The 25,773-nt window shown below is 45.5% G+C and overlaps 1 protein-coding gene across 1 annotated transcript in view; it reads right to left on the minus strand.

The window, feature by feature from the left end:
- The window catches only part of LOC138568964 (immunoglobulin lambda-1 light chain-like), a 54,585-nt gene that overhangs the window by 12,549 nt on the left and 16,263 nt on the right, over positions 1 to 25,773 (minus strand). Inside the window, exon 3 of the mRNA XM_069646714.1 lies at positions 18,225 to 18,587. Coding sequence (XP_069502815.1) covers positions 18,225 to 18,587 — 363 coding nt within the window. The remainder of the gene's footprint in view (positions 1 to 18,224; positions 18,588 to 25,773) is intronic.

Genomic DNA, 25,773 nt, shown 5'->3' on the forward strand with positions numbered 1-25,773 from the left:
TTCCTTTAGAAACTCAATTTAATTCCATCAGTTACAAGATTTCACTGAAAACAAAGTCATGAAATCAGTTAATTAGAAGATAATTTTATGCAATCTCCATTAATACAATCATTTTGCTATACTCTGTGTTCCAAGTGTAGTGCCAGTTTCATGGCCCTGGTATGTTCAAGGGCGTACTCTTCCCATCAACCCTGGAGCAGGGACAGTTCCCATGGATACCACCACCCACCAAGCACGCTAGATGGGGAGGGGTGCTACACCTGCCAAATAAAATCTCTGTTACCAGGACATGGGCTACACCCTGAGGTCTTAGATCACTAATGGGCACAGGCACCAGAGTGAATTTTATAGGGAAGCCAGCGGGGACCCCTCTTTATTTATAATACACATGTATCCATTTAACTACCCTTCCTGATTCCTTAGGATTCCCCTGCCATGAGCACAAACCAAATGGGGACCTACTATGTCAGCTCACCCTTCCTTGCAGGGGTCTTGGGTACCCTTAGGGTGAGTCTGATGCAACAGACCCCTTGCCTAAAATCTGGTACCACTAACATGGGGTGGAAGCCCAGAAAATGGCCTCTGTGGGGGGTCCCATCTCCCTAGGCGGCCTCAGGTATGCCACCACACTATACTGCTACTTCATGCCAGAAAACCTTCCCTCTGGCAGGAGGTAGCGGGCCCCCCAGACCCGAGGTAAGGCACCTCCTTCGATCAATTTCACATTTAAGTCATTCTTGTTCATGATTACATTAGTTAGGCACACAGGTTGATTACATCTTCATCCATATTATTCCCTAAGGGTACAACACACGTTTTCTCAAAATACGTTCGCGTTCTAACAACAAAAACTCAATGATTAACAAGTGTTGGGATGCAGGTGCAACATTCCAACAGTGGAAAGAGGGTTAGGCTGTCTAAATTGTATTAACAAAGAGAGTTGGTAATTTAGTGTTAGTATTTTGCTGTTTGGATTGGCAGTTCTGCATACGTGTTATTTGTAGTTAAGCTTTGACACACTTTAGAAAGCATCATAGAGCCTTATACAATCAAAAAGGAGTAACAATGTTATAATGTCACATAATGGGCATCCGAAACCCGCTTAAGGAAGAAACTTTAATTTCGCCGTAAGAGCGACTTTGTAATCCTAATAGTATGTGGATTCTCCCTTAAAACAAGAAATACTGCATAGCAAGACTCAAGTCATTTGGCTACTCCACTACTCTGACACGTGAGTGTGGACACTCCCCCTGTCTTCTGGAGGAAACCTATAATAGCTGTACTCCCAGTGCACCTCGCGCATGCACCGCGAAGTACGTGGAAGTACTGTTTGCTGGTGGGAGAAGCTGCTTTACCTTAAAAGCTCACAGACTTCAAAGAGACTTTTTTCTGAAATACAGCCGGAAGAACAGTTTCACTGTAGCACCGTGCGGATGATGTCCCTTTAAAAAAAGTAAATATTGCAGGAATTTTCCTTCATTACGTGGACTTTGGAATGAGCACGAGAAAGTCTGTGCATGTGTTTTTAGCTAACCAAAGCCCCCTCCTTTGTTTCTATTGAAGTGTCTAGCCCCTGTTTACGCTTTCATTGCAACCAGCGAGCCAGTAGGCTGTGTGGAGCGGCTCTGCCCTTGTGTTTTAGCCTGTCTCTTTTTTGTCTCTATAGTAACCACCAAGCCAGTAGGTTGGGTAATGCAGCTGTGCCGTTGTGACTAACTTAGTCCCTTTCTTTGTTTTTATTTTAGCTACTCCACTACTCTGACACGTGAGTGTGGACACACCCCCCCTGTCTTCTGGAGGAAACCTATAATAGCTGTACTCCCAGCGCACATCGTGCGCGCACCGCGTAGTACGTGGAAGTACTGTTTGCTGTTTGCGGTGCGTGGCGCGAGGTGCATAGCACAGGACTTATGCTGTAGGACATTAAGAATAATAAAACAGTTACACTTGTGGGAGGAATACAAATTCTGCACGACGGCTAACAACGCTAGGCACAACACAGCTGATAGAGTGGGCGCTAGTGAAGGGTAGCGTAATGTGAGTGGATTTGTTTTTAAAGTGTGCTCATTTGACATATTAATAAATCCCAATTGATGATGGATCTAAGATCTAATAGTAGCATAGACAAAGAAGTAAAAAAATTAACTGAAATGATACATCGACCGAACCGTGCTTGCAAAAGGAAGATCAAAAGCAAACACTGTCTACTACCTGAAGCCAAGTTAGCCAAAATGACGACTTTCTTTGATAGAATTGAGTCCACAAAGGCGGGTAACATCAAATTGGCAGAGAGTGTAATGAATGAAATAAGTGCCGACCTGGTAGATGATCTCTCTAATAGACTGCCGTGTATTGGGGCTAAATTACTCTCTGAGCTGTTAGAAATCCCAGGTAGCAGAGGTAAAATGAATGCCCATAAGATAATAAGTACGATAGACCCATGCAATACCTGTACCGATATGGCCATATGGAGTGGCACAGAGTTGTCCTGTCCCAAAATGACTAATGCCAGTGACCTATTAACTGGCATGAACTAGAATCTATGATGCCTGAAACAGTAAACGAAGCCAGATACCAGGAAGGCGACAATGAGGAAGATTGTAGCCTCAATGTTGACCAACAGAGTAAATTAGTTGAGGATGTAAAAGAAAGAGTTATAGTTGACCCAATCTCTGGCATAATATCGTATTCTGTCACTTCAACTAAGTCCACAAACAGAAAAGTGCCTGTCCCCAATTCTAGCCTGAATACCAGTATGATCTCCATAAATAGTAAACAATCAAAAGAAAATGAGAGCATTAGTCCCCTTAAAAATGAAGAACTATGGGAAGCCCTGGAACGGGTGCTAACTGAGATTGTAGACAGATGTGATACTATAGAACGTTAGTTAGATAGTCACATTGTCCTACTGCATAAAGGTTCTAACAAAGAGCGTATGACAATTAGAGAAGTAGGTACTAATACGGAAATGTCCTCAAATACAGTTGCCCCAGTTGGTTCTGATCCCGAGGCCACAATGGCCAAGATAGTCAACAATCAGAATATTCAGGCTGTGGGGTATTCCATTGACTGTAATGCTATGGTATGTAGGCATAGGAAAATGTTGAGAAATGGGAAAAAGTCAATGAAACAAAGAAATATGAAAAAAATACAAAAACCATTGTCACAGGAAGCCCTTGAGAGAGTGATTAATAATGGATGCATTGTGAGAGAAGAAGTCATGCCTAATAATGTGGAAGAATGTACACCCACACGTGCAATAGAGGTCATGCTAGAATCTGTGAGACCCAAACCTATTCACATCACCAAAGAACCTAATTACTCAGGTAAACACATGGCCTCATCACGACTTCGGCGGTAACGCAGCTGTTTTCCCGTCGGACGTAATTAGCGCTAACGCCAAGGCCCCCAACGGGTAATACGCCAAATCACGAGTTATCGTGCACGTGCCCCGGTCCATGGCGTTATCGCAAATAGCGCAAACCCTTAAATCCGACTGACCGTGCGCTACCGCCATATCGCGCTAATAGCGCACGCTATGAGCGCGCGGGAAACGCGTCACCGCCGGAACGGGAAACAAAGCAGCGGCCATCTTGGAAATCACAATCCGTCAGATATCACAGCCCCTGGAAGCCATCCACGCCATCTGACACCAAAATATGTCACAGGAGTGCACTAGGGCCAAGACTGCCCTGAACAGGGTGAGAAAGCCCAAATTCAGTGACCAGGAGCTAGCTGTACTGGTGGAGGAGGCTGAGACCCATCATGAGGAGCTGCAGCAGCGCAAAACCAGTGGGCAGCGCAGAGCACACATTTGGCACACCATCAGCCAAAGGGTCACTGCTGTGGGGCGCGTGCCCCGGGATGGGGAGGACTGCCGCAAGCGCCTGAACGACCTGCGCATGCGAGTTCGCGGCATCCTGTCACAGCACAGCAGTGCAGGCAGGGGCACTGGAGGAGGGCCACCACCACCCCCACCCAAACTCCCACCTTGGGAGGAGAAAATGAGTGCCCTGATAGATGTTGCCACCATCGAGGGAATTGGTGGAGCGGAGGCAGGCACTGGCATCGATCCAACTGCAGGTGAGTCCCACCCCTGAATGCATGCAGCTGAAAGTACCACACATGCAGACCCTGATTGAATGAATGCGAATAAATGTGTGTGAGGAACTGCATACACCCATAAGTGAGGCCTACATCCATTGAACCGTAGTGCTGCCTAGACGACCCTGCACGTGCAGTGCATGAATGACAGGGGCAGGGGATAGACATCCATAGCCATGGGACAGCTACGTAGAGTTTGAGTGTGCATGAATACACCCCCAAAACACTGAGCACAGTGCACCCCAACCATGCATGCAATCTTGTCACTCTGACAGTACCATGCAGTGTTCCTCCATACCCACTCACAACAAGCACCACATGGCGACTGAACAGAATGCAAGTTGAATGCGTGATTGATACTGTCTACAATCCCACTTGTTGGCATGAACTGCATCACTCAAATGAGGGTAGCATTGAACTCAAACCACACTCTATATACCCCACAGGCACACGTCAAACCCAACAGGATGAGGATGATGGGGAGGAGGTCACACCAACACAGCGCCCATGGCAGCAAGCCTCCACCAGCACCACCACCCCACATAGAGGCCGCACGGAAGGGAGACGACCCAGGCCACCCCCACTTCACCCCAATGCAGCCCTCCCAGACGGCAGCAGCACCCACATGGCCGCAGGGAGGCCACCACCAGCTCGCCCCAAGCCACCAGACACAGCCCCGATGCAGGGGACTGAGCTGTGGATCAGAGCCAGACATGGCAGTTACGCCTCCACGTGCTCATCATGCAGGTGGACTGCATTCACCCAGAAGCAGTGACGCAGAAGGGATGGTCACACTACAGGGAACCCCAAGGCCTGGCACACAGCAAGCACAAAGCCCACATGTGCATGTGCGTCGTGTCTGCACACCACAGCCGGACGAGAACACGCCATCATATGGCAGCCCAGAAGACCGGCACTCAAAGCCTGGCAGCCCAATCCAAGCCGGCGTCATGTCCCCATGCAGCCCGCCCACCGACAGCGCACAAGTCGCAGGCCATCACATGACACACCAGGGGTGCCCTTCATCACAGGGGCAGCAGTGATGGGCCGATTCGACGTTATTGAGGCCAAACAGGCCAGGGTGGAATCAATGGCCAAGGTGCAGAGTCGGCACATCAAGGCTGTCAGGGCATCTATACTGCATAGATGCAAATACATAGCGTGTGAAAATGCGCGCACATGCAGAGACGTAGAACAATGTACCGCTGCCCTGACAGTGTTTGGACAACGAGTAAGGGAGTTGAGCGAGGCAGTGACAGCACTTGCTGAGCAAATAAGGGAGGGAAACAACCTCATGCGACAGCACATGCAGGCCGCCGCTTCAGTCCCTTCAACATCAACCACACCCACGGAGGGTTCCCTCGAGCCATCTCCTAGGTGCCGGTCTATGCGCCACCTGAGGGCACTCACACCAGAGAGGCCCGGAAAAGGTAAGTGCCCACGACCATCCTGGTGGTGCATGGCATCGTTGTTGGTGCCCTGATAAGACACTTGCACCTATCTGCACAGTTGAGGGTAGTTCACTGGGGGGAGGGGGGATTGTGTGCTGGGTGTTCACTGGGGGGAGGGTGGATTGTGTGCTGGGTGTTCACTGGGGGAACGGGGGGTTTGTTGGACTGAAAATAAATCGCGTTTGAAAAATCACAAGGCATGGACAGTAGTGACTGTTGACAAATCCAATTTAATGTTGACGTGACATCTGTTCAATTTACCCATCACCCGTGTTAGAAAAATGCATCAATCAATCCCTGTCTGGCCAACCTACCCTCCCTCAGGCCAAACCTTTGTGCATGTGCAACACCTTCTGGCACGTCGTCACCCTCACTCCCATCCTCAGGTGCCTGCACATGAGCATCAAGGGGCAGTGGCACGTTTCTGCAAACAGCAGATGTTGTGCAGAATGGCACATGTCAGTACAATTTTTCCAACTTTTTCTGGTGCATACATCATTGCCCCTCCCGTGCAGTTGAGGCACCGGAAGCGTGCCTTCAGCAGTCCAAATGCCCTCTCGACGCAGATCAGTGTACGAGCATGGGCAAGGTTGTAAGCCCGCTCCGCTGCCGTGTGTGGATGACGCACAGGGGTCATGAGCCACGTGTACTGGGGATATCCAGAATCACCTGCAGGGGAGAGAAAGCCGGTATGGGGACAAGGTAAGTCCATTGGGTGTACAGAGCTCTGTCATCAGTGTCATTTTGCCATAATTGTCATTAGGTCTACAACATTGTGGAGTGTGCTGTTCTACGGGCACAATTGAATCAATGAGGTACTCTCAACTTGGTACGCCTATGTTACTGGATGTAACAGTACTCATTCACTTGTCGCTGAGTAAGGGGGCCCTTCCATCTACTTCTGCATGACAGAAGGGGCTGCCTCATGTGTCATTGCAATTCCATTTGGCTGCAGTTGCATTTGCTGGTTGTCACTATTCTGTACTGTTCTCCATGCATTTGCTTGGCCATTCTGGGGACACTGTTCGTGGGATGTACATTGCCATTACACAGGCTACTTATGTGTGGTGCGTTTGTGGATGTGCCAGCTTATGGGTTTAAATTTCATTACTGTCGGGTGGACAGGGTGGGATTTCTGTACTATGTCAGTGTTGGGAGCCATGGTGCTACTCACACAGGAGGCTTTATGGTGGTGGGGCTTCCATATGTCACTGTGCTGCCACATGTCTTTTACGTCCTGAATGGGTGTGTTCTGCTGTGTTGGACATGTCCAAGGTTTGTTGTGCAAGCTGCTTGAATGTGAATGCTGCAGTAATGGTGCTGCCTATTGGGAATCATGGATTTCGTGACAAGCACCAACAGTTGTGGATTGACATGCATTATGGTATGCATTTGTACTCACCCAGCAGCCATGTGTTTTGGCCTCGGTGCCTTTACATGTAGGCCGCCAGGGTACTGTTGCGCAGGACCTTGGAGTCGTGGGTGGATCCTGGGTAGCGGGCACAGCAGTGGCTGAAGGTGAGGTCAGGACCACATGTCATCTGCACATTGAGGGAATAGTACTGTTTCGGTTTCTGTAGGCTGCCTCATGTGCCTGGGGTGGTACGAGTGCCACATGTGTGCAGTCCAGGGCTGCTATTACATTCGGGACTTGGGCAATGGCATAGAATTGACCCTTCAGCTGGTGCACCTGTACCTGTGTGGTTGGCAATGCAATGTGCTCGTGCACATGATTCAACAGTGCATCAAGCACCTGTCCCAGCATGGCAATGAATGTGGACCGGGCCATTCCATGCATCATGGCAACGGTATGTTGGTAGCTGCCAGTCCCAAGGAATTGAAACACAGACAGGAGCTTCGCTAGGGGAGGTACTGTGTGCTGGTGGCTATGCGGCTGCCGATGTCGCCCTGGATTGTGTCCAGCAACTGGGTGATGGTTGCCCTGTACAGCCGATATTCCATCACCAACTGGCCATCAGTCAGGGCCCAGGGTGTTGGCCTGACCCTGGGGATGGCTGGCCGTCTTGCTGGTGCTGCTCTCCTCCTCCTTCTCCTCATCCCCACTACCCCCTACACTCCCAGTGCCCTGGCCTGGTTGGCTGGCCTCTGTAGCTCCAGGCACAGCAGGTAGAAGTCAACATCAAGGCTCACGGCTCCAAATGGCAGCATGGTGTTGGTGAGGGTGTGTTGTGCATGGGTGGGTCCTTTGTAGGCCTCTGATTTGCATTGGTTTCACCTGGGCCCTTATTGCTGTCTCCTCCCTGCTCCTGCTGGTGTAATGGTGTTGGGGAGCGTGTGTTGTGCATGGGTGGGTCCTTTGTAGGGCTCTGATTTGCATTGTTTTCACCTGGGCCCTTATTGCTGTGTCCTCCTTGCTCCTGCTGGTGTAATGGTGTTGGGGAGGGTGTGTTGTGCATGGGTGGGTCCTTTGTAGGCCTCTGATTTGTACTGGTTTCACCTGGGCCCTTATTGCTGTCTCCTCCCTACTCCTGCTGGTGTACTGGTGTTGGGGAGGGTGTGTTGTGCATGGGTGGGTCCTTTGTAGGCCTCTGATTTGCATTGGTTTCACCTGAGCCCTTATTGCTGTGGCCTGTGTTCTGTTACCTCCAGCTTTTTGCTGTAGGTATTTTCGGCGGATTATCCGCCGCTTTTCTGGCGCTAATTGCGCCTACACCGGACTCGTGATTGCTGATGTTTTAGAGCGAATGGTTACTGGCGCTTTTACAGCCGACGCTTGTACAACTGGCTGTACTTGCGCCGGCTATGATGGCGCCGGTGGTATTTGGACTCGTGATCCGACGGATCCTTAAAATCGGCGCAGATAGCGTTACCGCCGATTTTAAGGGTTACCGCCGAAGTCGTGATGAGGCCACGCTCCAGTGGATAAGATTGGAATCGACAGTCACAATAAGAACAAGAAGATAAGTAAACTGCAAAAGATATCAAAACCTACTAATCTTTCGAACAAATTAGTAGTCCCGACTCTGGATGAGTGGGTAGTCCCAATAAAGAAAAAAGAAAAGAAGGAAAAAAAGATGAATAATAATAAAGACATTTCTACTAAGGTACTAAAAGCTATAAAAACTCTTTTCTTAGAAGAGAGTACTGAGCATGATCAGAACCCAGCCTCTTGTCCTGAACCAAAATCTTCCCAGAAAGTTGATGTAGAAGAGAAAAAGGCTAGAAAAGCAGTACATTTTGGCGAATATAGTAATGGTAAAGTGTATGAACCTACCTACAAGAGAGATCCACTAAACTTTGTTAAGGCACTACAGTTTCAGGCAATCGATCAATCTGGGCCAATTGAGATACTAAATAGATAGCGAATAGTCGAACTTTGTGCGATGGTAGTCCCGTTGCGGACAGTAAAATCAAGTGACTTTAAGATAGTAGACCAACTAGTAACTCCAAAATTAGTCACCGCTAATGTGTGGTGCTCGGAAGCTACTACTCTTGAATGTATGCTAAGTCATCAAGAGTATTTTACCAAATTAGGTTACACTTGCACAGAAACTTCTATGCATAAGGTGAAATACCAGAGAGCAGTAATAGAGGTAAAAAGAAGTGAGAACTCAGGAATAGCAACTATGAATGAGATACCAACAGAAATGAATTCACCTAAATTGTCAAAATGTGAAAAAGAGCTAGCAAAACAAACTGATGTTAGTAATGCTACCCAACATAGAAAGGCTGGCAACTTAAAGGGTCGTGATGAGACTAACAGTGATCTAGATACGGTTGGCTACTGGCAATGGCTACCAATAGAGTTTAAATCCAGATTAGAACAAAGTTCCTGATGACATCAACATAATGATTTCATGGAACACTAGAGGGAATTTGCACTATGAGAAAAAAGATGGGCTCCTCAAAAATGTGGATAGCTTCTGCCTAGTCACATTGCAAGAGACATGGCTATATGAAACATGCAATATAGACGGATGGTGCTCTATTCAAAGTCTGGCATCCAAAGGTCCGAGAGGCCGCCCAAAAGGTGGACTTTTAACAGCTATTAAACATCTATGGACCGGTGTTAAATCCAGCTGGTCCAATGAGATGGTCCTTGGAGTGACTGTAAAAAATAATATTCCCCGTTTCCCAAGTATCCTACTCATAAATATATACAACCCCCCAAATGGAACCCAGAACAAAGCGAATATAGAGAAGCTAACAAAAATTATAACAGAACATAATTCTGAGCTTCCCATTAAAATTGCAGGCGATTTTAATGCAAAATAATCTTACCAGAGGACCAAATGTGTGAGGATAGGAGCTCTGGTCTTATTACAATGGGATTGTGCAATAAATATGGTGAAGCCTGGTGCAAGTTGATTCTGAGCCAACAGCTGATTATGCTTAATGGGAATACCAAAGGTGATGCTAATCGAGGTGCAACAAGAGTAGGATGGGGTAGTCTAACAACAATTGACTACATTATTGTGAATGAAAAGGCCAATAGTTTCATTATTGATATGGTGATAGGAAGCCGAGAAGAAAGTGACCATTTACCACTAACTGTAATGTTGGAATACCCGAATGAGGAGGAAGAATATCACATGGCTGGGAACATAAAAGTAAATAATGCCGCAAATCGGATCTCATGGAATCCCACAAAACTAGAAAAAGTGAATGCGGTAGCCGTCAATGAGCTACAAAAGTGGTGGGATATGATAGATGACAGACAAATAGCCACTCATAGCGAAATTATTGGGAAATATGAATGGTCATAAGTAAGATCAAAGAAACTGCCTCCTAAAAACGGAAGTATTCCAGCAACGGTGAAAAATTGAATCTTACACACGGCAATCACAATTATTATGATCCAGCAATTAATAAAGCTAAAAATGTGCTCAGGAAAGCTATTAAGCAAACTGCTGAAGCCAAGAGTAGTGATGCCACCAAACAGATAAAATGGTTAAAATAACAATATAGGAAGTGGCTAGGTAACCATAAAAAAAAAGTATGTGAAACATGGCTAAACATTGCAGCACAAGCGAGAAGTAACAATCAGCAGGGGATGTGGAGAGCAATAAATGACGTAAAAAAATGTACTCTTCCAATTAATAGTGTGGCAGAAAAAGATTGGATTACTCATGTAAAACTCAGGCAATATGGGTAGGCAATTATTCTGAAACTTCTCTGGTTACCATGATTGAGAAATTGCACTCCTCAAGAGCCACAGGCCCTGACGGGACTTGCAATGCTCTATTACGTCTGGCACTGGAAGTATGGGCAAAAGTACTTAATATACTGTTCAGATGGATTGGTATGAATGGGATGATCCCAAAAACGTGGCATGAAAGCATAATATTGCCGATATACAAAAAGGGCGAATGGAAAGACCCAAAAACTACCGAATGCTGGCTATGCTGGACATCCCAGCAAAAATATTAGCAAAAGTATTACTGGATGATTTAAATATATGGATTGAGGGGCATGAGATTCTGACGATTTACCAAGCAGGGTTTCGAGCGAAATCCTCTACTACCCACAATATAATCAATTTAGTGTCAGCAGTTGAATACTCATGGAATGTCCGCAAGTTGCCAGTATATGTGGTATTCAGAGATTTCTCAGCCGCATTTAATACGGTGGTAAGAGAGAAATTATGGAACAAATTGAAGTTGTGGGGATACCAGAAGGGCTACTATATATGATACAGCTACTATACTCTGACACTTCAGTTAGAGTACGTCTGGACGGCGAAGGACGACTTTCACAAGCAATTCCCACAGTATGTGGAGTAAAACAAGGTTGTAGGCTAGCAGCACATTGTTTAACTTTACCTGGCCGATTGCATGAGCGAGGTAGATGAAAGAATGGTCAATCCAGTGAAGTTGAGTATGATAGATCTCCCATGGCTAGGATACGCTGATGTTTTGGTCCTGCTAGACTATACGCCGGCAGGGTTTCAAAAAAGGTTAAACTGTCTGATTCAATTCTCAGAAAAGAATGGGCTAAAGATTAATATTGAAAAAACTAAGGTGATGGCCTTTCTGGGAAAAACAAAACAAACTTGATCTAACAACTTTAAGTGGATGGTGAATTCAGAGATGCTTGAAAAATAATAGACTCGAAGCTGTTGTGGAATCATCATTGGAAGGCAACTAAACTCTTATGTTTAAAAAACACTGGTGCAATCAGTGAATTCATTGGTAAACAAGGGGGAATTTCAGTGAATACCATTTTAGTATTATATGCCAGTAAAATTATATCTTGTCTATTATATGGAGCAGAGATATGGGGAAGTAAATTTGTGAATGAAATGTGAAAATTGGAAGGACGCATTTTAAAATGGTTGTTTAGATTACCTACTGCAACTTCCTGTGAATATATTTTATTAGAAGGTGATGTAAGATTTGCAATGGATATATTGGAATATAAATCTGCAATGCTATATGCAAAATTAAGCACGCTGTCCACTACTACTTTTGTGGTCGAATTGATGAATAATTTTTCTAAGGAGGGGCACAAAAAACATTTTAAATCTTTGAGCAGATTAAACATGGTATATGTGAAATGGGTGACTGATAATGAAAAGAGTTGGTTACTTTTAAAGCAAGCTAAGATCAAAAAATTATTACAAGGAGTAATATATAGCCATGCAAAGTAACGTGATATGATTACCTTGGCCACAAAATCTACAATTGGCTTATTTCTTGAGCATTGATCTTTAGCATCTGTGAAACCAAAATATCTGTACACTTTCCCCACTGCAGCCATTGTGAGACAGTATTTTATGTTCAAATTTGATCATTGTGACACGATGGAGATCCTAGGCGCAAAATTGGGTTATGAGAGAAATATAAGGTTTTGCAGATTATGTGGCACAGAACAAATTGAAACTGCTAAACATTTGCTATGTCATTGTGAAAGTCTTGCAAACCTTTGTGAAAAGTATCTCTTACGATATAAGAATTCCAGTCTAATTGAGGAGATAGAAATCACATGGCAAAGACTGATGGAAGGGAATGACATGAATCTGATACATCATATGATGACATTTTATGAATTCATTTTAACAATTTTAAAGGATTTATCAGAGGATATTTTTGTATGTTAATTTTAACAATTGAAGAATGTGTGATAATGTGTTTTAATTTATGTTTGTATCTGTAAAGTCAGTAATGGCTGTGAACATATTATAAATAAATAAATAAATACATAAATAAATAATGTTGCCTATTACAGGTCAGAGCTAGGGCACACATGATACGTTTTGAAGCTATTAGTAGTGACCATATAGTGTTTGTGCTTATTAGGGATATAGATCAACGTTTGACTGTTTGTAAAAGGTAGATGAAGTGTCAGAGAGCGAGAAAGGGTAACGTATAGACGTAGCAAGAGCTCTGCCATTTTGGATTAGGCCTTGCAAGAAACAATAGCTAGAGAATTATGCCACTTGTTGGAGCTTTCGCTTTGTCCATTTAATTAGAATGTATGCATCCTTCCCCCAGCGAGCGAGCAGATGACCAAGGATCAGGAAGAAACAGAGACTCAGAGAGCAGATAGCAAATTAATTGTGCCAGGTTGAGCAGCTAAATGGTGTTCTTAGATTATTATATCAGTGCTGCAGCTGTGAATGGCGAGTTTCATGAGAACAGGGCCTGGTATCGGGCACTGTCAAGCAGTCAAGCTAGGTTTGGAGCAACAATGTCCCCAGTGAAGAGTGGCAGGACCATTTGCACTGCAGATGTTTGTATTAACTAGAACCAACAAATATGAGAAATTACTTCCCAGTAGCAGGGCTTTCACTGTTTATTTAACTACCTGGTTCCCAAGAGAGATAGATTAGGAGCCTTGTTAGGGATGCAGCCTGTTCTCAGATGGGAGTCGCAAGAGGTGATGCTAAAGAGTACAGCTGCAGGTCAAATGAGCCAGTCGGGCATGCCAAATTGTCTGGTTTCATGAATTAGCCATTGTTTCACAGTACGGGTTTCAATTCATTGTTTACACTAGCTCCCTGATTGGGTCCTCTTGGGGGTATGCACATCAAAAGTTGTCCAAAGTTTTCTTTACCGAAGCGTATATTATTGTAACAATTTACCTGAGTATAATGAACCAATCATGTTACAGTGTTTCCTGTTGACGGCATAATTAGGTTATCTTGTAATGGGTTGTATTTAGATTTGCACAAACAATGACAAGAGTAACTGTTAAGGATGTTTAGATTTTTGTATAGGTGTTGGCCAGTGGGGCATGTGGCAATATGTTGTATCTGATATGCATAAAAGATGTAACTTAAAATAGGCGTATCAAGAGTGGTTTCAGTTTTCCGTTCTACTGGACTTACTGGCACTCCCAGAAATATTTGCTTGTAATAAAACATTTTTTTTTCTTTCAAGCCCTGCCCTCATTATTGACCCCTTCTGGAGTAATTTATTATCAATCATTTTTTGGAACTGCTCTACAGAATTTGGTGCCTCGACATGATTCCAGATCGTCTGTTCGGCGTGGGCCTTCCCCGCCAGGCATCCATCCTAGGTTGCGGCGCCCATCTGCAGTGACTAGTCCATGTGCACACTCTGAAGAGGTTCGAATGCGCTGTGCTGCCAGAAGGCCTGCCTGATCCTTGGAGTGAGGTTCTGCACCCAGCTGTGCAGGCAATTGGACAACACATCAGAGGGGCGCAGAAGAACTCTTAGAACGTGAGTGCATTCTTGCAGGAAAAACATAAGAGGGTGGAAGTTGTCTTTCAGGTGTGTATGTGTGTGAGGAAAGGTCACATGGTGATATTATATCATTTTTTAGTAGCAAGAAGGGCGCTCAGCCCCTTTGTAGGGAAAGATGACATCATAGTAGTGTGATAGTAATAAACTAGAAGAATTGATATGGGATGTATCCTCAGAGGAAGAGGAAAGAAAAGCTGTAATTGAGGTGACAGTCCTGTAGAGAAAGGACTTGATATACCTCCGTCCTATATAAAGAAGGCGTGAGGAGGGTTGAATTCCCTCGTCTCGAGAGTAGAATACAGAAGAAAGGTCTACACCATTGTGTAAATAACAATGTTTTTATTTGATGATTTTGTTAATAATTGTGTGTATATAGTAGTGTTTTAGTGAGGGATGATGATTATTTAGTTGTGTTGATATGGGTTGTGGTTTGGTCTTTGGGTGAATATAAGTGTTTTAAAGGGAAGCAGGGTTTGGATTTGGATTGTGGGAAGAGGGAGGGGTTTTGTTCGGGTAATGAGTGTTTCAAAATATAAAAGAAAAAAATTAAAGAGTAGTCAGGACATACCTGAACTATGGAAGATGTTTAAAGATTTAGAGAACACCCCTGATGACAGCATGAATAGAATGGACACAGTACAAACAACCATTGTCACTCCTACTGCCCGCCTCCTTATGGGTGCTTTCCTTTACAGCCAGCTGCACGATACACCAACCCCCAGTATGCACCCCCCACTTAGCCCAGGCAGGCAACGCCAGCAGGGTGTAATGATACAACATGGAACCCATTGATTATGGAGGTAGGGAAAAGGACGCAGAGAGAATTAGAAACAGCGCTAAAGAAAACAGAGGAAGCGTTACAGTGAGCAATGCAGGGATGAAGGGAAGGGCAAAGCGCTGTGATAGACACAAATCAATGGAGAGTGCGAGAAAATATTTTCAGAATTGATAGCAGGACCATCAAAGATATCCAGGTGGTGATGGGTGAAGAACACCCCAATTTAGGAGGAGACATAGAAAATACATAGCAGGGGGTCAGACACTTCGATAGCATAGATTATGATTTGGTAGATACCAACAGGGACATGGAAGTCACAGAAGGGATGGTCAAAAGATGAGGAGCAGGGATAAAGAGGAATCGAAGCAGGCAGGAACATTATGGGGACCAAGGCATAGAACGCCCCAGGGCCGAATGGCCATGGCAAAAGGGAAGCGGGAAAAGAAGAATGTTACAGGCTAAGAAGATGGGAGCCCAGTATCCATTGCTGCACAGGGGACTGGGGAGGGCATATTAATGCCCGGGCCTCACATGGATTGGAACAACTTAATGAAGGGGCTACCCTCACTTATAGTCGGAGTGGGCGAGTGGTTATACGCATTAAGAGAAAAACATATGGCAGGGATCGCGTTAGCTGTAGGGGACATGAAGAGTTTGTTCGCTGTACTATTGGGGGAACAGGCGGACGAGATATGGAAGAAGGCACAGTATCCAGGGGGACAGATGAACAGTGATGATCATGATGGAAAGTCATTTATTAACTGTCAAGCAAATTAACGGAAAGCTTTGAGGGTGGCATATCCAGGCATACCTGGCATAAACTCAATCATGGCACATAACATGAAGGCAGATGAGGAACCTGCACATTATATTAACCAGATTCAGAATATGTGGAGAGCTGAAACAGGAGGGGCATGGGACAAAAATATATAGCTACATTTTATCACATGTTATGTAAGGACATCTCAAGAAAGTGCAGAACGTTCTGGATAAGGTGGTTGGCATTGATGTGAATGGATGGGATGAAATTCAGGACAACATAGTACATCATTGTAGAAGGAGACAAGAGAAAGAAAAGGATATAGTGGTGGAACAAGTGCAAAGGGCAGAGCCTAAATTGATACAGAAGACGGTAGCTAAAATAAGTGTGGAGGGAGCTATGATTACAAACAACCCAGACGGGCATTCTGACCCGAGGCAGACAGAGGAATGGATTGAGGGATATACAGACAACAGAAGATAAATGGGGGGATTCAAGAGGGGGAGAGGGGAGTGTAAGAGAGGAAGGGGGTGGATTTGAAGGGGTGAGGCCTAGGTTTGGAGGACAGTGTTGGTCCTGTGAGAAGATGGGGAATTTTGCATGAGAATGAAAAAGTAGACACCTTACTCTTATGATCGCAGTGCCTACCCTAGTGGACCAGTGATTGCTCTTACTCATCACCCACCATCGAAGATGCTGTCCCCATTTGTCCCATATGCCCCAGGTCCTATGCAACCACCCAACCCATTACAACCACAGCAATACCAAAATCTGACACCTATGCAGCAAATACCGCACCCAGCACCAAACATTGCACAATCCTATGTACCAAATCACCTCCACAGACCCCAACGCAAATGCCTACATACATACCTAACCAGCCATGGAATACAAATCCTCTACCACACGCTACAGTGACGCATTACACGGGAGCACACATTTTAGGGGTCTTGGAACACATGCCTATTCCATATAGGAGAGGGCACAGAGAGCTCTGATGTGCCCATCTGTCAGTCACGTCTGACCCAGAAGAGGAGCCCCATCTAGGAGTGAGGATATAAAATCAAACATTTACATTTATGGTTCACACAGGAGCTGCAAAGTCATGTATTACGCAAATATAGTTTCCCTTGTAAGGTAAGATAATGGACACACAGGGATTCTCTGGGGAAATTATGTCAGTTCCTTTCATTGAAGATTTACCCATCACCATAGGTACATCAGCTCATCAGCTCATTTTCCTTTATTGTGCTCCATAGACAGCCCAGTAGGTAGGGACCTCCCGAGTAAATTAAACATGACTATTGCATTTAAAGAGGAAGAGGTAGTGTGCTCAACCCCAGACATATACCATGCTAGTGGTGGTGCAATAATAAGTGCACTTGGCCGTGACAGTGCCACAATAGGAGTGCCTTTACATCTAGATTTGTTTCTTAATGGGCTGACAGTGTTGGTAGGATGAGGGACAGGAATTAAGGATAGAACTTTACGGATGCCTGTGGAATTTCTATTCAGACCAGCTATCCCTGAGAAACGTGCCCCAGGCACAATCATTACATTCGATTTGGAAGCGGTAATAACAAAAAAGGGCAAAGTAATTCTGATGGGACTAGATGAGGAAGGGGATGAATGGTGCACAGTTTTGTGCATTGACCCAACATAACCACTGCAAGACGTATCTGATGAACAGTTGTCGAGGATACCGAAGACACAGGAGAAATGATTTTTCAAATTTGCATACCATGCCAAATTATGATTCAGCATAGAGAGATACCCCACACTATGTTTGTTACCACAACACTGCCATCACACTTACAAGATGTTCTGGAGAAGGTACCCAGTAATTTATGAATCAGCAACCTCCATGATGTAGGCTTATTGAAGAGCGCAGGGGTTGTTTGTATCAACCTTAAGCACGTTACCAAGAATAAGGCAATACCCCATGGGCAATACCACATGTATGAAGAAGCAGATGAAGGAATCTATTACACTATTGTAGCATTATGGCAACAAGTCGTCAGAATCCCCATGCAATATGGCTATATATCCTATTAAAAAAGTGAAGGTTCATCCTGGAGGATGGTGTAAAACCTGCACACATTGAACAATATTGTAGAGGCAGAATTTCCAGTAGTAGCCCACCCCTGCTATAATTATTTGCAATATACCCATTGAGGCAACACTTTACTGTGATCGATCTCAAGAATGCATTTTCCTCCATTCCATTGCTCCCAGACTCCCAATATCTCTGTATGTCAACACGTAACGGCTCTCCAATGCCAAATTACTCATTTTAATAAAATGAGCTCCCTAGTATTGTTGCTACTATTGCCCTGGTTATTATTATAAGATCTCTGCATTACTTTAAGGACTACAGCAGAATTCTTAATTAGATGTTTCAGTGTGACATTTACGCTGCTCCCAAAAGAGGAATCATCCCTTTTTGGACTGTTTAAACTTACCACCAAATACGCTGAGTCTAGTTCCATTTCCACAAGTTGCATTACTAAAGTTGCCTGACTCCACCATACACCAGTAGATGGCACTGTCATCGGTCTGGACCCCCTGGATCTGGAGCAAGTGGGAGTTGTTCCTCGGGACCCGGATTGCCTGGAAGCGCTCGGTGAAGCCCTGGATTCTAGAAATGTTGCCATCCTTCCCATGCCTCAAGATGTTGGCCGGTGGCCGGCTTGGCTTTGTCTGGAACCAGAGGATGTTGTAGTTATGGATTGCCCCTTCTTGCACAGTGCATGTCAGAATGGCCAGGCTTCCTTCTGCAAAGGAAGCCCGCAGTGGCTGGAGCACTTGTGGAACTGAGCTGCAATCTGTTGTGGGGTTAAATTAAATTTGCATACAGTTATAGTTATCTGCTTGGCATTTTTCTTCCATATGTATTTCACTGTGTATAATTAAATACATGCTTTGCATAACAAAACTGAATAGGCTGAGACACTTGAAAAGACCATTTGCATTTATCAGTTTATTTTCTTTGACTGTGTGAAAAGGATAAAGCATAGATTAAGAAAGAGTTGTAAACCTTGTGATATTGTATGCCAGAGCAGTTCTGTAAAGCTGGAAAAGCATGGAATGTAAGCGAGGTTGGTAAGCTAGGTTAAGTACTTGAGTTTGATTATTTATTTACTATTTATTATATGAGTTTTATTGAGTGTAGTCCCCACATGCAGGACAGACTGCTTCATAATGGGAGGATAACGATGAAGCAAAAAGTTGGAGAGAGTGTCTCGTTAGCGTTACTTCCATGTCCTTCTTCCTTGACCTGGTCATTACATTTCAGAGATGAGCATCTCTCTGAGACCAACCTCCCTTGCTTTATACATTTTTTTTGCTTGCAGTCCCTAAAATGGAGAAGGAATAATTTCCCTTCCCTAGCTATCAAGGGTTGACAGAGGACATTCCAGTGCGCGATTGCCTCAAACATTTTATGGAGGACTGGGAGTTCCATGCTCAAGACTGATGGGTATATTATACTATCCAAAGCGGACACCTGATAGAATTTGCTGGTCAGCCTCCAGATCAGCCTCCAGATTGCGCATAGAAGCACTTTTGTACAGGCGAATTATAATTGACATATCATATCATACCCGTCCTTAATCCATCCTCCACCTCTTCACCATCGGGAAAGGTGGAAGGCTGTTGAAGAAGAAATACTTGACCTCATGCAGAAAGGACGCCTGCCGGTTCTTTCAGTTCAGATTGACCCAGGGACCAATTCCATCATAACGCTAGCCCAAGAATTCTCAAGGGTTCTGGAACTAAAGCAGACAACCCATTTCATAGCCACAATCCACTTCAAAATGGCAACCTTACAGAAGATCGTTTGTGTCATTTCCAGAGGGGATTGTCTATCATTGTTTGATCTCCTGAGTCCCTACTTCAGTCGAGGAATGGCATATTACGCTCATTGTCATGCCACCCAGCTTAAAATCAGCCATAATGGTGTCCATCAAGGTTTTTGCTCCATTAGTCACATCTCTTAAGCTGGAGTTCATATCTCTGTATCCCTAACAGAAGACATACCTCTGCCGTCTCCATCCAGGAAGGAAGTGGATTCTCATCTGTATCAAGTCTGAATGCCTTTGATACAACTTGAAGCGATCTTCAATTGGGGAAAGTCCCAACCCTCCTCTGGTCAGGATCTGAATGTCATGGGAGACATATTGTGCACTCAATAGGGACTGTATTTCTTCCAGACCATCGAATAGCTCTGTTACTAAATGTTATCTAAACTGTTCTTCAGTGTCAGGTGCTCCTGCAGGAATGTGGTTGAGAGGCCTGGTTTACATGTCATCATGTGTCTTTTTGACTTAATGGGCAGGGCTTTATCTCTGTCTTCTTCTAACATATCTGCACAGGCATCGGCCCCTATATCACAGAACTTCAGGCTAAGTGGTCCCAAAATTGCAGGCACTTAGGGAACAACTTCAGTGGTAGCTGACTCCACCAGACCCTGCGAACACCGCCCTGGAGGTCAACAAGGCGGTGAAGCGCTGACGCTGGAGTTCCTTTCAGATAATCAAGTTTGGAACCTTGGAAACTTTAAGTTGTGCCAAGCTGTCATCAGACGTCTTAGATCTTCAGTAGTGTGTGGACTACATCAGAGGCAGTCACATACCGATTCAGACCAACAGAATAATGGCAGTAGCTTACATCGTCAGTCAAGGAGGAACAAAGTGCAAGCCTCAGGCAAAAATGGCATTTCCCATTGGTCTGTGGGCAGAGAGTCACATTCCTTCTGTCAAAGCTATTCTTGTACGGGGAGCAGACAATAGTATTGCAAGCAATCTGAGCAGAGCGTTCTCTCTATCACAGGGTCACTCATTGACCCTCACAAGATTCTTCCAGATGTGCAAAAGACTTCAGACACCAAACCTGAATCTCTTTGTCCTCTCCCATGAAGTTTCGTGCCTAAAATATTGCACAACATCCCCATCTTTTGCATGGAGGTTACTTGATCCCTGTAATTATCGGTAATAAGGCCTCATCTAGTGGCACATCACCAAAAGGTTAACGACAGATATGAGGCTATTTACACACTTTTTTTAGTTTTTGCCCTACGTATGCAAAGGAGAGATTGTATTGGCTAAACCAATCTGGCTACGGCTAAAAGTGAGATCTTCCCACATTGCTCTTGAAACTGTGACATGCTGTTCTACCACTGCATATATTAGAAGTTGTAACCTTGTTGAAGGCTGCTTTTAGGAAAATGTTATGATTGTTTTTATGCCATGCCCTTGGCGGCTGTGCATGGCACTACCTGGAGTCGCCAATTTTGCTGTTGATGTCATAGTTTGACATTGTAAATACTCTGTTTTTATGATTGTAATAATTTTGTATCGTGAGTGTATAATGTGTTTCTTTTATGGAGAAATTGTGTCAAAATAAAGAATAAATTAAATTAAATTAAATACACATGGAATTCAAAATAGCATATGCTTTAAAATATTAGTCAAATGATGGGAGGCTCAAGATTTATAACATGTAAAGACTGGTAAATGAGGTGGCAGTTGGAAATGATAGGGGCAATTGTTAAGAAGAATTTCTGAACTCTGTCCTGGAGGGGCAGAGCTTCAGAAGGCCAGCCTAGTTTCTTGAAAACAGGGTAACCTCTGGACAATCCAGACCAATCAGGGTAGCTATGGCAGGCGGTCAAGACTAAGGGCCTCATTACACGGATGGCGGAGAACCATGGCGCTATTAGCGCCATGGTTCATGCCGGTAAAATACCGGCACCGCCTTGGCGGAAAGGGGAATTACCGCCCCATTCCAAGGTTGGCGGGGCGGTAATTCCCCCTTCCACCATTGCCCTTCCCCATTCCCATTTTTGCCCCATAGGGCTCAATGGGAATGGAGAAGGCGGTAATTACGATACCGCAAATTGCGGTACCGTAATTAGCTCCCTGGGTCCCTTTGCGGGTTGGTTTTTAACGCCTGCAAAAAGCAGGCGTTAAATCCCCCAACCCGCAAAGGGACCTCGTAGTAAGGCGGTAAGGATTTACCGGTACCGGTATTTTACCGATACCAGTAAATCCTTACTGCCATCCGTGTAATGAGGCCCTAAGTCTCAAGTGGGGTGAGGGTGACTGAAAGACCTCAATGAGCACACAAAGCAAGGACACTTACAAATTACTCCAGACAGGTGTTATATTAATGTTAATGTTAATATTAAAGGACATTTGTACCGCGCACTATCACCACCGGAGTGGTTCCCTGGCGCTCTGGCGGCTCTCAAAGTGGAGGGGAGGTTGAGTTAGTTGGAGGAAGCAGGAAAAGTGCAAGAGAGCAGTGATGTGCTGTTGGTGGCCTCAGCCTGGTGGGTCTGTTGGCTGGGCCTGGGGTGTTTGCGGCTGGCAGTCGTTGTGTACTGTTGTGCAAGACTATGTGTGTTTTTGTTTTGTTGTTGCAATGTAGTGAAGTTTGTGCGGTTTGTTGTGCTGTAGGTTTTGGTTGTGTTTGGTTTGGAGTCTGAGAGGTGTATGCAGAAAGGGAGATTGTTAGTTGGGTTTTTTAGTTTGCGTCTCTATCCTGAATTGAGGCGCTCGGCTTGCGTAGTCTCCCCTGATGCGGCTCTGTCCTGATCTGGGTCCGATTGGTAGACAGGGTTCCTTACTCCTCTGCCCCACACCTCTAACATGCTCTCTCATAGCTCCCCTTATCCTCCCTTCCTACTACACATTTATTACAAGGCCTTTGTAACATAGACCATAGCAAAGAATCACAGTAACACTAAAGTAAACCAACACATCACAATCAATACAATATATATACAAGACCAATGGGGTCTAAGGAGTTAAGAGCACGAAATATGTAGACCACCTAGATGGGGAGGAAAACAGGCAGTGCAAGTAATCTTTAGACCCAGTTCGATATCAAAAATACACCTAACTAAGAGGCAGTCCAAGCCCTACGAGGAAAGGAGCCTTATGCTCAATAGTACCTGCATGCGCTGGTGCCAATGGACAAAATAGGGTCTCTTCAAGGGTCTCCAGCAGCTCAGGAAGGTGGATAAGGCAATGAAAAACAAGTTCCCACTATTCAAGCAGGACCTCCACTGGAGGGTAGAGGCAGTTTGAGAGTGCGCGATGGAGTCACTATTTCGCAATAGCTGTGGAAAGGAAAGGGGTCCTGCGGGGCCACTTCATGCGTAAAATTGGGCTCCTGTGCTAGGGGCCACCAGTTGGGGTAAGGACTTCTCACCGGTCCCCGATGCAGACAGACCCACACTTCGCCACTACAGTCCTCTTCGCTGGCAGGTTCGAATGCGACAATCAGGACGTCTCGACACCGTGTAGTTCCCAAGATGCAGCGAGGATTCCCAAACGGGACAGTGGCGATTTTTCCACTCATGGTAGAGGAATCGGCCCAGTTCCACTGCAGCAGGCTTCAGGGGCAAGGGGGTCACAAATGCACAGGTCTTTGCCACAGCAGGGCAACACGGCAACCGCGTTTACTCCGGTCCGGGTACACTCGTCTCACTTCAGACCTGGGAATGCCAAGTGTATGAATTTCGGTGTGAGGGTGCCATGGACACAGAGCTAGCAGTATGCCAAGTTTCGAGGGCTTCCTCAAAACCACGGCGGTGACAGAGTAAACGTCCCGTCTAAGCTGGTCAGCCCACTGGTTGTCCCAGGGACACTTCCGAAGAGGCTTATTTGCGGGTTTTGATGAAGGTGCCGAGAATAGTTGGTCCCACTATTTCAATGGGTCAAAGCGCCTTCGCAGACGTTCTAGGACAATCAGATGCCGAGGGGTCTCGCAGGACGACAGTGGGCTCAGGGTGCAAAACCTTCCAGCAGGTCACCAGCGGTTCCTCGACTCGGCTTCTTGTTGCAGGATACTTGGCTCCTTATCCTTTGTTCGTGTGAACTCAGGAGATCAACATGGTAGCAGTGTTTTCAGCCTCCTCTTATCCAAAGTTCCCTCTTCGCCAAAACGGAGAGGACCCAATGGGAGATCTGCTCACAAACACGCACTCCCTACGTGGACCAATCACGGACCACAGTGGTCCCAGGCATTCAGGACACTCTAGACTCTCTGGCACCCATGATGTGTATTGGGAACAGACATCCCAGCCCACATCCTGGAGGCACAGACACCAGGCATGCAGAAGCCCGCGAAAGCATTGGGTTTCGCAGGAAAGTGCATGACAAATAAGGACTATCCCAAGTCGACTCGACCTGGGAAAGGTGAAGGGGCAAGATGGCCAAAGGACAGGACAATTTTGGAGCCAGGCCACCTATTTGTGGCAAGCGCGGTAAGTGCAGTTAGCGCGGTTAACATGGCAAGAAAGGGTTAAAAACATAAGAAAACGATAGCTGCCACCAGTCCTGTCCGTGACACAAATGCACAGTTCATGATAAGTCCAGTGAGAGTTTCTAGGGCCTTTGGAAAGACTAGAGACCCAAGTGTACTGTAAGTTAAGTTATGTTGTACACTTGTTACATGCCGCACAAAAGTTGCAACATGAGGAAAGGACTAAGGGAAACAAAGTCTCCCAGTACTGACTGTCTTAAGGGTGTGTCAGTTTCCCCATAAAAAGTGAGCGAAAGCCCAGAGGAGTGCAGCTGAGGGCTGTGCTTCTCTGGCAAAGTTTAGTTCAGGGTGTAAAACAGCAGCAAAAAGTTTGGGGGTTGACACATGGAAGGAAAATTACATTCAAATATGAAATCTTTCCTAACAGCAATAAAATAACTGTCATATTTGTATATAGCACTCAATGCATACTCCACCCTCAGCCAAGCACTGCAATAGACAGTGTTATTAATACTCAATGGCCCTCATTACAACAGTGGCGGTAAGGCAACAAAGGCGCTGGTAGTGGTACCGGCACCGTTGTTGCCATGCCGCCACATTATGAGTTCTGCTCACGGGGGCCGCTCTGAATGCCTGGTCAGACCAGGCGTGCAGAGCGGCACCCGCGAGCAGAACAGGATGGTAGCAACGGTACCGTTATGAACGGTACCGCTGCTACCATCCTCCCTATTCCCTTTGAGTCCTATGGGGGTTCAAATGGGGACGTACCTGCTCCGGGTCCCGCGAAAGGGAAATTACTGGGCCTGCAGAGGTTGGAATGGCCCATCAATTTCCCTTTCGCGGGACCCAGACCCGAGTTTGGGGGTAGCCATGCCCTAATTAAGGGCCTGGCTACCTCCAAACTTGTAATGAGGCCTAATGTAAGGGCATAGAAGTAGGTGACTTTTTAATGCTTCAGTATAAGCTGCTGCTGAGATTTGAACCTGCAACTGCAGGTTGCACAAAGATCTCTGAAGAGAATGTTGACTTGCTGCTGGGAGATCTAGCTGCCATATTGGGACACATGGTACACAACTATGCTGATGAGATCCAAATCTCTCTTAATGTTTTGTCGCTGAATGTCATCCTCCTCATGGGGTCTGACCTTGATCTCATCAAGCACTGGGTTTCAGCACTTCACTTCAAACTTCACCCACAAAAACGATGTCCCAACTGGTCTCTGCCCCTTCTTCTTTTTCTAATCAGAATCAGTTGTCATTGTGTTCGCCACCTCTGGTGTCTTCTGTAAACTCACTAGAACAATCTTCACTGAAAATGCCACGCCTCTCCTCTTGACAAATCTTGTTTTTTCCAACCTCCCACTTGAAAAACATTTCCCTCTGAGATCAGTGCAGGCCCCTCTTCTGTCTGGGCAAGGAAATCCACTCTTGAGAGTTCATGCTGCAGCCCCGTTCACTCCAATGAAGACCACTGTTCCTTCGGCTACCCTGCTGAAGGAATTTTGATCAGACAGGAGTTTGAGCACTTTTACCCAACGTTGGTTTGTCATCACTGACTCCCAGTTCCCTGGAGCACATTTTTAAAGTGTGCTGCAATCCCATCTAGGCACTTGCATTATGCCCATCCGTCAATCTGGAGTTCGGATATGATATGATATATGATGTGATATGATATTTTATTCATATCGCGCTCATACACATGTTTTTCAGAGCGCGACCAGGCAAAGGGAGGGGAAGCAGG

The sequence above is a fragment of the Ambystoma mexicanum genome, chromosome 2q, assembly GCF_040938575.1.
Source record: "Ambystoma mexicanum isolate Mex_15411 chromosome 2q, UKY_AmexF1_1, whole genome shotgun sequence".
NCBI lineage: Eukaryota > Metazoa > Chordata > Amphibia > Caudata > Ambystomatidae > Ambystoma > Ambystoma mexicanum.